Consider the following 14400-nt stretch of genomic DNA (forward strand, 5'->3'; position numbering starts at 1 on the left):
AGCATTCAAAGCGCGAGCCTTGTTGCGTATACAGGGTGTCCCGTATAGTTGGCCCGTGGACTCACGACGAAATGACGTGAAGCTGGGAGAGCAGAGGAGAGGAGAGAAGACTGAAAAGCCGTACCCGCGGCAGCGTATGCAGATAATCGGTACAAAGCCTTTCGTCGAATGACAAAGGAGAGCACTGGCCAGCCTCGTGGTTCTCTTGCATCTATATGCCAACGCATGCATACACGCTCGCATTCAGCCGGTATTATTATACTGGATGGCAGCATGCTGCTAGGAAAGGCCCAGTTCCTAACGGCTTTATTCTACTCGTTAAAACGAGATAAAGCTTCCGCGGTGATTCTTATGATTTTGTCGTGGATTCAAGGAAACATCTATGACATCGCGAGGAACTCTGCGTAATACTTTTCTACTTGTACGCTACCGTTATGAACGTGGTTCAGTCGCTTTAATCATTTACCACGACGAGTACTGCTGCTACCCACGCAATTGTCAGAATCGTCAGAAAGACGAAGACAGGAGAAGAAACGTTATTTAGAATAAATGAATTTCTAATGGAAAATGCGCAATTGCAGCAACGAATATCGTTAATAAGCATTATATTTTACCCTGGAATTTGTTAATCAGACGGAGGAACGGGTAAAAAAAATCGCGTGCCTGGTAAGATATTCCGAAATGCTTAGAAACGTTGGAAATCCAGCCAGTGACCACGGTGCAGCGTGCGCTTTCTCGATCGCGTCGACAACGCGTCAGAAAGCAACATCTTATTTCGATAAAAGTCGCGGAAATCTATTAATCACTGGAGCGCATTGTGACATTCAACCGAGCGGCATTCAGGGTTTCAATATTATCGATACTCAACAGCGGGGCCAGCATCCGCGTCTATTGAAAGAGAGTTTATCAATAGAGTGCAGGACACTCTTGCTGTATCCGCCTCCAAAGCGTTCTAAGCTCGGCGACGTACCTACGATCTTTCGGAAACGATGACCGTCGCCAGGAAAAAAATCTTTTTACGCAGGCTAAACGTGACTGGCAGTTCGACACGGGAACGCTGTATTCAACGATTTCCAATTAATATATCGTATAATAGACAGCCTTAAAAGCTTTTATCTCTCTGGAGCGGTTTCACCATCCAAGCACGTACGCAAAAGGAGGATGAAACTAATCTGGGTTAGTATGGTTAAGGGGATTTTCGAGAAAGCCACAAGTGGTCGAGACGGATACTATTCTTCCTTATGTGAAACTTCGATTAAGCTTATACGTCGGAAATAATTCATGTTAATGCCGACAAGCGGCTAACTTTCAGGGAGTGTGTACGTTCATGGTCAGACACACCTATTGCCCCTCCTATGGAAGATCGATAACGAAAGACAGGCTTCGGTTACTTTAAGGAGGATCGAGACGTCATGGTCAGACATTGTCTTGAATTCGAGTAGACACGGAAGAAGGAATACATTTCGAATAGTCTCACTTTCGTCTTAAGGAGAACGATTACACCACGGTCGGACGTTGTTTCTCCTGGAATTGCTCGAGTCAATGCACTTACTTTTTAAGAAGAAAGAATACGTCGTATTCAGATATTCGGATAATTCAGACATTCTAACGATGCTTCAACGGATGCAGAAAAACTCACCTTCATCTACTCTTACTTTCTGATCGATCTTAATTATCAGCGGTACTTTCAAACTCGTCAAAGATATCGTGTGCAGCGTGAAAGTCTCCCTGCATTGACGTTTGAAACGAATCCCTCCGTTAATCCGGCCAGCGTAGAAAAAAAGCCCGACGAATTCGCGGAATGCACGGTTTCCTGACCAACAGACGATTCTTTCCACGGTCCAGTTAGACGATACAGAATTAAGCTCGAAAAGTACTCGGCGAGTACCGGGACGATGGAATACCGGGCCTATAGAGCTATAAACAGCGACAAAAGGATACCGAGTGGGCGACGAGCATTGAATGTACGAGAAAGGATTGTATGCCAGCGAACGATGCTGACGATGGTAGCGACGTTGCTGTTGCTTTTGGCATACGTGTGTCACGTACGGTATGTCTGTCTGCGGCCTGCTTTTCGGTGTATCCGCGCTGCCGGCAGAAAAGAGGAGTATTTTAGCTCGCGTCCATATGAACGTAGGGACGAAACAATGTAGCTTTTGTGCGAGAAAGGAACGGAAAAGCAAAGCCAAAGAGAGAGCCTAAGAGCGATTGAAATGCTCGGCCGTCTGTCTCTTGTTCTCTACCGTCTCCCTTCGTCGTCCCACCCTCTTTATCTATTCTCTTTTCCTTCCTCTGCGTCTTTGCCGCTCCTGTCTTTTTACCACTCAACCATCTACGTCGTGCTTCTTCCTTCGCTTCATCTTTGCTTTCATCGCAACACTGCCAAACTGAGAGCGATCGCAAACGCGTACCACCTTCTTCTCGAACAACGGCCATCCATTCCGAGTCTCTTCGTTCTTTATACACGATTCGCCTAGCCTATAAACCTTGACCTTTTACAGTTAGCTGTAAGAAGACGGTCGTGTATACTATATACATTTTAGTTTCTCTTTTTCTTTTTAATGTAGCACACGATAAGATGAAATAAAATGACATTTCTTGTGTACAAGGTTGCGAAACAACTATGGAATTGAGAACGATTCGTTACTACCCCCAAAGCCGAAGACGACAAAGAGATTCTTTTTTTGGTGGAACCTCGAAGAGAAGCAAGGATGTCAGAATGAGAAAGTAACGACGCGCGGAGCGAAGACGCGGTTGGCAATAGAAGGGTGGTATGTGCAAGAAGGGCAAGTATTGGTAGACACAGATGTGAGGGGTGGTTGCAGGTTGATAGTCAAGACTGCCTTCAGATTCCAGAGTGAAGCATTGTGTCCCGAACGCGCATTGTCCTCCCGTCACCGGCAACTCGACAATGCCGAGTCCGTAAGTTAGTAACCCTACCGTAAAAACTTATCTCCACCCCAAACCATCGACCTCCAGCCTCCATGATTCCGTTCGATTTCCAACCACCTCCCGCCAACTCTTCCGCTTTTCTGTCCTGGCTCGTGACTTCTGCTGCTTTTACTCTTCCTCCTCCCTTCGATTGCAAGAATCAACGATCTGTGTCTACGATGTTCTTGTGTTCTCCCAGCAACAAGACAAAGGTCTTCGTCGGAGCTTCGAATTCCGCTTCTCAAATAAATAGAGTCGTAAAACACACTGACGGCTAATGCCAAGAGATTAATAACTAAAATTCTTGTTCGAACCGAAAAACGACTAATAGTAAAACAGGTTCTTCCTTTTCTTAATTAATGAAATTTCGTCGTATGAGTTTTCATAAGTATAACATAGCAGTTTTACAACTACGTCGATTAATGGTAGAGAGCCGAAGAAGTCGATCGTCAGCAGGCAGAGAAACACTCTGGGATCGGAAGCGAACGTCCTGGGGACCGGATACAAACATTAGGGGTTGGCGGGTGGTCCTCTCGTTGGGACTCAAGTTGCCGAGCAGCCGGACAACGCGTGGTCGCCGGACAAAGCTCTTCTAATTGTCCCCATCAACGACGAAGAATGGACCGCGGGCCTGCCGCTGACAATTTCATTTGTAATTTGCATAAGGCTTATTAAAATCACAATGGACGTGGACCCAGAGGGATGCTCGATCGAGGTGGCCGCAGCCTTCTTTTTTGGACTGCTCGATAGAGAATAATCACGGTCACCGCTGCGCTGGTAATTGAACTTCAATAAGGAGCGCAACTCGTTTCGACCATTCGCGTCAACTACTCCTAATAAAAAAGATAATCGACGAGAAATCTAAATCGTTGTGAACTTACGTTTGAAACGGCTGACTCGTTCGCTTCTCTTATCCATGATTATATCCAAGAGCACTGAACGCACTGTTACACTGTATTTCGTTGTCTAACGGGTCGTAATAAAAAAAAAAAATGTAATAAGAAAAGGATAGTTGCGTAAAAAAATGTCCAACGAAATTTTTCTAATAAAACGAAAGACGAATAAAAATGTGTCAGGTATGAATGAATCGTGAAAGAAATGATATAATAAGAAACGATAATAGGTGATAGATGTAAAAATGAAATTAATTTAAAGGTACGTATGGCAGGATTTGTCACACCGATGATTCCACGTTTGTCGAAATGTGTCGCGCACGTGAGACGGCGCGGAACTGAACCATCTCAAAACGCTATCATATCGCGCGCCGCCACATTCCCCCACCACTTTCGACCAAAATGCGTCTACGCATCTCTTATTTATGCTGCTATAAAAAATCGTTCCGGTTAGAATGTTAATTATCGTGGCAAAAAACAATGGTCCCACGACCTGATAAAAATATGTATATCGCTTATCTAAATAAAAGGAGTAAGACGAACGAAAGGGAAGAGAATCGTTACCGTAACAACTGGTTTTGTAATATTTTTCTAATATCTTTTTAATATACGAGAATATAGGAGATATTTGTATTAAATGATAGGAAATGATACAACTCGACTTCGTACGAAATTAATGTCTAACTCTGGGACAGCTATTTTCCAAAATGCAAACTCCTTGATTCTTGTCGCGTACGTATCCGTCTTCGCAAATGCAACCACTTACGCAACTTTTAGTCTGGATACAAGGCACAGATTCCCAGATATCGATATTGTCGCAACTCTTTTCGCAATTCGGACTTGCCTGACATTGGCTGAAAATTTCGTTTTCCCTGCACGTGTCCTCGACGAAGACCACTTCGGGTCCTTAAAAGTTAAAAGACAAAGAAAGAGGAATGTAAAATTGAGTTACGTTGATCGAAAGACTGTAAAATGAGGAATTAAGTGAAATGTTACTTACTATAAAGTATCGCTCCCGTTACCATGCCTGTATACTCAAGCAGTAAAGAACTTGAAACAAGTAAAACGAAATGCACTTGTAGAAGCTTCATTTTCCTGGTAGGCCAAAGAAGAAATGCAAGTAACTATCGGTGACTGCAAGTTTAAATACCCGTTTGCAAATGAAATATAGCGATAGCCAAATCGGTCAGCTATCAATAAGAGAACCAGTTTCTATCGCATAAATAAAGCAACGTTCTCCGAACAAGGACTCGGTAAATGAGGCATCAGGGAGATAAGAAAGTGAAACCAAGCTTGGTAACCAACAGAGAATCACATATGCGGGTATAAACTAAAAATAAACGTTGAAGAATAAAGCCATTAATTTGTATTTTCCATGTTATGTATTTGTAGATTTTTTTGAATTGTACAGCAACTCGTTTACATACAACATATATAAGTGTCTTACTAGTAAATTACTTTTATATGATACCTTAAAATAAGTATTTTATAATAAAGAGAGGGTCTGTGACAATATGTCCCGAAATAAAGTAATTGCGAAGTATAATCCAAGGATGTTTCGACGTGAGGGAAAAACTAGATTCCTTACTAAGAAAGTCTCTTCTTCGCATTGGCGATTCGCGACTGAAGTTTACTTGGCTAGAATCGACGATATCCGTAAATGACAACAGCCTTTCTTCTGATTAAACGCAGCAAATTCGAAACGTCAGTTGCAATTATTGAAAAAATTGCAAATCAACGCGAAGAAAAATCTTAAATCGGAAAGATTCATTTCACGTTGCGAATAATGTGTTTTACCAATTCTTATAGATGTTTGCTATTTCTCTCATGACAATGAATGATGAAAAGCCACTCGCATACACCAAATAGTGCGATCAAATACTTCCCTTTTAAATTGCTCGTCACAGCAGAAGCTTCCATTTTTTTCCTTCCGTAATACTTACAAAATAAAAGTTTTATTACGATACGAGAATAAGTACTTGAAGGTTGAAATGTATGTAAAATTTCTTTTTTGCTAACAATTAAAAAAAGAAGACGTCACGAATTGTAGATGTTCGTAAACTTCGCGACATAAATGTGTTATTGAATTGACGAGAAACGCACATTTATATATGTATACTATATGCCACGAATATTTACTATGTAAATATCCATGCACAATTACCAAAAGATTGAAATGGCATCGATCGCAGATCCTTTTCGATAATATAATACTATTCTATACTACACTCGTTCGCTGTTAACTTCGATAAAAGTTAAAAGATTGAAAGGAAAAAGTACATTTCTCGCAACCGTCACGATCAGTTTTTCGTTAAAGTATAACCCCTCTACACTCTGTTTTAAATATACCGACAGCGATCGGTATAAGAATTGAGTAAGAAGTCTGTCTCACGTGATCCAGTTGATGTTTCACGTTGAAGAGAAGTAACTATATCACAGATGAAGGAGAAGAATCGAAGCAGCAACGGCAACGGGGTTTCTACCAAACCTTAGCAGCAAGGGTTCTCTGCATTAAAACATTCTTGCTTCGCTGCTTCATGCGCTCAATGAAGTACTCCTTGCCTTCCAGGTTATCGTCGACAGGTCCAACCTCATTCTAGCAACAAACGAGAGTTAGTTGGCTCCTAGGTCGTGTGATTCTTGAACGTGTGGCTCATCACCATCATCATCATCATCTTATCATCATCATCATCATCATCACCATCATCATCACCATCATCATCCTCATTATTTATTCCTCATATTATCATCATCCGGAATATCATGATCGTCATCACGAAGATGGGCTATTCTTTCGCGAAAGCCTACACAGAAGAGACCTAACCAACCTTGTTAGCTGTGTCGCCCCCCTCGCCCTCTCCCCACCTCTCGTAGTCATCGTCGTCCCTCTCTTCACCTTCGCTTAAAGGTCCATCTTGTCTTTTACTAGGAGGAACATTCGATCCTCCACCACCTTGCTGATGCTCCATCACGTCATCTCCGCCCTCGAGCATCTTGTTGATCTTTTCCTTTGCTTCATCCACTTTTCTCATCGGATCAGGAGAGTAACTACGGTCGCTGTATCTATCGCGAGAAGCGGCACGCCGGTCTCTGAAGTCTCGCCTATCTCGGAAGTCGCGGAAGCCCTGTTTACCGTGGAAAAATCTACCGCCACGATTACCACCACGTCCGCGTCCACCACCACGATTATTGAAACCACCGCCACGTCTATTGCCAAAGCGATTATTGTGTTGATTATTATAGAACCGATTACGATTTTGGAAATTGTTACCACCGCCACGATGGTTTGGATTATTGAAGCCCTGGAAACGAGGCTTATAGTAAGTGCCGCGATTATTGTATGGCCGGAATTGTCTCTTGCGATAGTAACTCCTGTCTCCAGACCTACTGCGACTACGACTCCTGGTATAAGATCGAGAACGTGATCTAGAGCGTGATCTACTGTAAGTACCCGACGGAGATCGACTGTATTTTCTCTCGTAACTTCCAGATCTTCGATTCGAGTACGATCTTGAACGACTTCTTCTGGGTGAACGTGACCTCGAAGAGCCTGAACTAGAGGCACTGCGCGATCTGCTGCGCGACCGTTTCGCTGGACGATCTCTACTCATTCGTTTAGTTACAGCCCCTCCTCTGCCAGTAGATTCGCGTTTCTTGGGTGTTTGTCTGTGTTGCCTTTCTGTCTCGCTATCAGAATCTGTTCTGGGACCCTTAGCCTGATTCTGGTTCTTCGTTGGTGGAGGCGGACGTGGTGGTTCTGGTGGATGACCAGCACCGCTATTACCACTCTGTCCAATCGGCTGGAATTTGCCACCAAGATTGTTATTAGAACTAAACTTTGTCGGTGTTGTTTGCGTTGCAGATATAGAAGGATCCTTATACGACTGAAATTTGTTTTGTGGTTGTGGTGTAGGATATTTGACAGGCGCTTGCTTAGGCATCGGTGGTTCTTTGGGTAATGGCGGCGGAGTTGGTGCGGACATGGGCTGAGCGGCTGCTGCTCTCTTCTCTGCGAGTTCACGCTGCATTTGTTTTCGTATATTCATGGATTTTTCCAATGCTGCTCGCTGCAGTTTCTCCTCTAGCTCGTTATCATCGTCTTCGTCACTGTCTACATTAGACTGCATCTTTTTGTTCTCTACCGGTACATCTTGCCACTTTTGTGGAAGAACATCCTTTTGCCTAAACAAATACAAAAATAGTCATATCCAAATATACACCGACATGTAATAATATCATATTAAAATGTAGCTTTAAAACTGCTAAAACTTTTTACCTAGCGGCTTGTGCAGCTTTCCATTTCGCATTTAATGCAGCAGTGTCGAGAGTAGGTAATTTCGGTTCGGGATGAATCAGTTGTGACTCTTGTTCAAAAATGTCTGTCAGTGGTTTCCTCTGAATCTCTGTAAAAAGAATGTAAAATAAAATGGGCATAGACTATATTTATTAACTGCAGGTTGCACCCAACCTTTTTCTGCAACAACCCTGAACCTTACCTTTACGTTGTTGTGCAGTCATTGGTATTCTAGCTTCCCGTTCGTGATACGCCTTTGAAGCTTCATCTCTTTCTCTTTCTCTCTCTCTGCGCAGCTCTTCCTCTCTTCGTGAACTTTCAGCGAGCTTCTCCGCGTTGCTAAGAGGGGAAGCTATGTCATTATACTGAGCTACATACCTAGTAAATATAAAAACATAAATAAAATACGAGATGTTAAAACCCGCGTTTCCATTCATGTATCTTTAAAAAATCAAATTAATCACGGAAAATTATCTAAGGAAACACAAACTAAATGCAACATCGAAAACGATATTCATACTATTTTCATAAATTAATAGACAACAATTTCGTAAAAAAAACAAGTAACCAAAACGGAAAACATGATCACGAACTGGCCATAAAGGTTCCAACCTTTTCAAGACAGCAGTCTCTTTTTCAACTTTTGCATAATACGCATTCAGTTTTGATTCCAATTGTTCTAAATCCGGCAATGAAGACTTTTTCAAGGCTTCTAAATCTCGTTCGAGCTTGTCCTTATTTTTGCGTTTCTTCCTTTCTTCTTTCTTTTTCTTCTTCCTGCTTTTCTTGTCCTCTTTCTCTTTGTCTTTTCCTTTCTTTTCTTTCTTCTTCTTTTTCTTCATTTTTTCACTTTCTGAATGTTTCTTTTCCTTCTCCCTTTCTCTCTTCCATCTAGCTGTTTCTTCCAGGAATTTTCTTACCTAAGAGTGTAGGAAAGATAATAACATTGATATTATAAAAAAGAAAAAATAAATTATAAAATGTTCATAAAAAACTTATGTGATTCTTACTTTATCTTCGTAATCAGAATCATCTTTCGTCTGTTCCAGGAATTTTCGTACTTTTATCTCGTAATCGTCCATCTTATCTCGAGTATTTGAACTGTAAGATACTGGAGCGATTACGTCATGTGCAGCTGTGGTAGCAGCTGGTGGGTTGTTGTATTGAGCCATTCGTTTGCTGAGAGGCGAAAGTGACCCGCGATGATCCTTTTTATGTTTTCGCTTGCGACTAGGCGATCGGGATGCTGATCGCGAACTTGCGGATGAAGAAGAACTGCTGGACTCAGAGCTGGAGGAACTCGAAGAACCGCTCGATGATGAACTGGAACTCGAACTCCATCTCTGTCTCTTCTTCGAGCGCGATTTTCTCTCCTTCTTGCGTTTCTTCTTCTCTTTTTTATTTTCGCCGACATCATTTTCAGTTTCGAAACTCTTGAATGTATCCAAAGGATTCAAAGAAGATGTTAATGTCTTAGACTTGATGTATTCGATGGAGTTTCTCGCCTCCTCGTGGAATGGAGCAATCGCCAAGCAATTTTCATATGCCTTTTGAGCTTCTTCGTACTTCTTCTCATCTTCGTAACTTCGGCCTAGAGCAACAAGAGTCTCGGCCATGTATTTACGGGCGTTCGTATGAGTTTGATTCAGCTTCAATGCTGTTTCAAAATCATCGATCGCTTTCTTGAAACTACCGCTATTAGCGAATCTGTAACAACAAAGATATAAACATGTAAAATAAACATAATTTAGAATAATATACTTCATTTGTGTTAAGATGTAGGTTGTGACTTACAATGCTCCACGTGCTACTAATCCTTCGACGTTTCGTGGGTCTACGGTAAGTGCCTTATTGAGACACTGGAAGGCTTCTGTATGACGCCCAGCCTTGAAATGATCTATACCTTCGGCTACGCTCCGGAATGCCCACTTACTAGCCTGTGCTTGTCTTAATTCGGATGCATATTCATTGGGTGGGAACCTTTCTCTGTAACAAAAAAGATGTTTTTGAAGGATGGTAAGATCATTTATTTGACCAGCTATACTAAAAAAATGAGTATAAGGGATTGATACTCTACCTCAAACCAACCATATTGGAATGGTTTTCTTGACCGAGACCCATCAAGTCGCAAAGATATTTAATGTTGTTTGGATTGTTGAAGCCAGTACTATTCTCCAACATCGCTTCGTATGACTGTCCTTTGTTGTCCATTGCTTTCCTACACCACAGAGAGAAACGACCAATTATCAAGATGTAAAAATCATTTTGTCCTTTGCCAAAAAGAGGATACCAAAGCTACTTCGTTAACGGTAAAACTAAAGACTTGATAATCATGGTGACCGAATCTTCACAAATCCTGAGTTCATTTCCTGGTAGAGGTTTTTATTTCAACCTGATTGTTTTCCCCTCAGTTTTCTCGACATCTCGTCGTCTTATATATATATATATACACACACACACATATATATATATATATTATATATATATATATATTTATGCATATTAATATACATGTCCTTTGTGCTGCTATTCCTTGCACGTATTAACGTACGGCACACCCTTCATCGGCTTATTCATCTCTGCGTAATTATTCGCCTCTTCTTTTCGATCTACATGAATTATTCAACGATACGACACTAATGCCAAAGATGCTCCAGAGGAAAAAAGTTTCTTCCGATCAGAACAAAGATACTATCAGACACCTCATGGTATTAGAGTCGATCAAAATCTACGTTTGTACCGTTAACAAGCAGCAGGGGTCCGAAACGGGGATACATTGCAGAAAGTTTGGTAGGTTTCCTTTATTACCAGATTATTTCTTACGTATAAATTTACAATGGTACACAACCTCATTATTATGTAAACTCGTCTCTCACCTTTCATGTACCGCTAAGACGTATATTTCTAGTATTTTGTATCATGTTTGTAATCAGAGGATTTCTCAACATAAAAGCACACAGCCTATCATCAATCGACGGTGGTTTGGTTTTTATAAGTTTTTGGTGCGATAAAATAAATTGCATAGCCCTAGGATAGGTTGGGAGCCACGCCTGAGTATATTTTATCTTCCAAGTTGACCAAAAAAATTTTTTTTATATATATGTAGTAGTACTTTCGCCTGTTTTGCATTTTGTGGTGTCAATTCAAACATGACATCATTTTTTTATATTTTTTATTTGTCAATTTAAGCTGTAAGTTTAAATGAGGCATTATTATGACAAGGCGCAATTCTTTTGAGGCTTAAAGGTAAAGGTTCGGGCGATTAAGATTTTAGTTATTTGGTCTCTGCTTTAACTTCTTGAATAATCTACAGTTTAACTCCACTTGGTAATGTGATACATATGAAACATTGACAACACATTGACGTATCATGCAATTTAGATATATATTAAACTCGAGCAAAAGAATCTTCAATACATAAAAATATTTTAATGGGGCATTAAAAATAATCAATTTTTTAAATGCTTGCTTTTTTACTTATTTTATTATTCGTCTATAATAAGAGACCAAACAACAGTAAATCATTATTATACCTACCGTCTGCAGCACTCACTCTGGCCACCCAAGGCTCAACATCTCATACTGGAAATGCAACCTCAAAAGACATTGATGTCATTTGGCGCCATTGTTTGGCTGGTGCTTTGAGAGTAACATATCACAAACGTAGATAGAATATTGTGCGCAACAGAGCCATGTCAACCAATGCTCAAGGTTTGAATCATTTGTATCACATTATAAATTCATCATCATACTGACTATCAACTTTTTACGTTATTGAGAGTGTCTGGCACCTAAATTCATAAAAACGTGTAAGAGGAATCAAATCTAATTTACCTTGTTTTGTTAGTATCACAGTGCGTCTGTTAAATCTCAACTTCTTTTGGCCACCATACCATTTTCCTTACCTTCTTTTTTAACGAAAAATATTAAACAAAACACTAAAGATGCAAATCTGTACTGTATCGCGTATTATGCAAGTTACAAATAGAATAACTACACTGTCAATAGGAGATATGTTTCGACCACGATTGAAACTGTTATATCAATCCTAAATTCGAAACTACCAGTGTCAGAAAATATTCCCCCTGCCTTCTGTTAGTGCACAAGTGCTCTCAAGGTATATCGCAACAAGCAAATGATCAAAGAATGATTTATAATACAAATACAAATTTTGAGTCAAAAGTGCTACTGATGCATCACAAGACACTTTTACCATTTATATCGTGTATACAAAATTTCCTATAGTGATATACATATCAGTTTACAAGAGTTAGTGAAGCATTATTATAAATACAAGGAGTAAATGTACTTATCCAGATTTTTTATTACTTACTTATAAGCTTCTGGAAGATCATCAGAATGGATAAGTCCCATAGGTGGGTGCGGTGCTTGCCCTTCGCGGGCTGGTACGTTCATAACTGCAACAACTCGCTCGGCTTCAACGTTAACTTCACTGACTACGACGCAGATGAGATCATTTGCCATGTAGCCTCTTGTTACACCTTTCTTGTCCACCGCCGGCACTGTGGCCGTGTTCAATATTAGAGCCTATAAATTTAATAATTATTTTTAGACATGATTGAAGAGGATATGGGTACTTTCTAATTAATAAAAATAAACAATAAGAAATTTAATATACCTTAACTCCTAAATCAGTAACAACTCTGGGGCAATCGCTGCAGTTGCAAAGCACCTTCAGAAGAAGTCCAGCAGCACTTTTACCCATCACTTGCGCGTAAATAACATCTCCAATGACCAAACTCTAAAAAGAAATATTTTATTAGAACTCCGTTTTTTAATTATCATTTTATTTATTTTTATATAAATTATTAAAATCATGAATAACCACCTCCAAAAAATTTCGAATACGTTGAGATTTCTCCATGGTGACAAAAGTGTCAAGGCCTGGCATTGTTGCATAAAATTCTGAAACAATACATACAACAGATTAATTTCACATTATTGTGCAATACATGATGAGTCATACTAGGGTGTGTATGAAAGAAGTGAAACTGTACCTTCATCTCCTAATTCTTGCTTGATAGGTTCAACTGTTTTCTCCAAATTTGATTTATCATAAAGAGCATCTGCCTTCTTTGCAAGGAACTGCTGTAGCTTTAGCCTCTTTCCTCTATCACCAAAACTATTAAAAAAGAAGTAACAAGTTTGAACGTATGATGCATTTAGAAACGTCTGATGTATAATATTACTCGAAGGAATCATCTAACATATACCTTAGAGTCTTCTGGCGTTGTTGATAGATTTCAAAGTTTGGTTCCTTGAGATTGAGCATGGCCAGCTCGTTCTCGTTGCGTTCTCCTTCCCACACTTTCTGCAACTGTTGGCCATGGTAGTTCAATGCTTGCGCCACAAGACGCGCATCCATTGAATCCATTTTGATTCTGTACTGCAAGCAACCTAGTCCTGCAATACTATGAAAATCGGCAAATTCGTAATGCTTTCTCTTTTTTCTCTAATATCCAAGATATTATTCAAATATTGACAAAATTTTTAGTAGCTGCCTCTGAGCGACTGCCCGAAATTGGCATGCAAAAAAGACATCATCCAACAGCCAAGGACACGTGTTTGTAACTGATTAACCGCTCTCCACGGTGATAGCCAGAAAATTCTGGTATTTCAATCGTCTAATGGTTGCTCAAATGCTAGCAGTAACAATGTATCGGTTTTATATGGTTTCATTGAACGTAAATCGTATCTCCAAAAAGGAATGGCATTCTGTGCAAGAACGCGCCCAGACAAAGCGAATTACCAAGAACCGGTTCCCTGAACAATTTACCTGTAGCTGTTGATATTCCTCTGGCGAATCGTATAAACGACGTAACAGAATAAATCTGTAGAATATTCGTTTACTCAAGAAAAACGCTTACATAGGAAGAAAGGCGCGTTATATTGATTTATCGATAACAAGATGGTCGTCGGGAAGCCGGATTGCGAAGGATGATGGCGCCATGACGCTCCAAATGGCCCTCTTTTCCAAAACTCATCCACACCCATTTTTTCATGGGCATGCCAGACTGGCCAAAAAAGAAACCGGATTATTACTCACCGTTGTTTCCGTATTATCTTCCGACGATTTGTTAACGTGTTTTCCAACTATATCACGGCCCACTACGTATCATCATCGACGATTAAACAACTGCGGCCCTATGTTTCACCATACGCTGCACAAGTCACGATTACGGGAAAGCCGGAAACGATAAACTCAGAGACGCCTGCGTGAATCGCTCTTCCCCTTCGCTTACTACACTAGCGAACCATATC

At 40.5% G+C, this 14400-nt stretch overlaps 1 protein-coding gene across 4 annotated transcripts; it reads right to left on the bottom strand.

Moving 5' to 3' along the window:
* Positions 1-5187: 5187 nt before the first annotated feature.
* On the bottom strand, positions 5188-14340 carry LOC139991380 (uncharacterized). Of its 4 annotated transcripts, none has more exons than XM_072011380.1 (14): positions 14186-14340; positions 13353-13550; positions 13137-13261; positions 12968-13044; positions 12758-12880; positions 12452-12666; positions 10196-10336; positions 9913-10104; positions 9129-9825; positions 8731-9038; positions 8321-8457; positions 8101-8227; positions 6653-8006; positions 5188-6420 (listed from the first exon to the last, which is right to left on the bottom strand). In XM_072011380.1, the coding sequence occupies exons 2-14, from the start codon at positions 13511-13513 to the stop codon at positions 6304-6306; spliced, it is 3774 nt and encodes a 1257-aa protein (XP_071867481.1). In that variant the 5' UTR covers positions 13514-13550; positions 14186-14340; the 3' UTR covers positions 5188-6303. The 4 variants fall into 4 exon arrangements, with proteins under 4 accessions (XP_071867481.1, XP_071867479.1, XP_071867480.1 ...); XM_072011378.1 differs by having other exon boundaries at positions 8321-8496; XM_072011379.1 differs by lacking the exon at positions 14186-14340 and adding an exon at positions 13916-14159 and having other exon boundaries at positions 8321-8496.
* Between the last annotated feature and the right edge of the window lie 60 nt (positions 14341-14400).

The sequence above is a fragment of the Bombus fervidus genome, chromosome 10 (genome assembly GCF_041682495.2).
Source record: "Bombus fervidus isolate BK054 chromosome 10, iyBomFerv1, whole genome shotgun sequence".
Classification (NCBI taxonomy): Eukaryota; Metazoa; Arthropoda; class Insecta; order Hymenoptera; family Apidae; genus Bombus; species Bombus fervidus.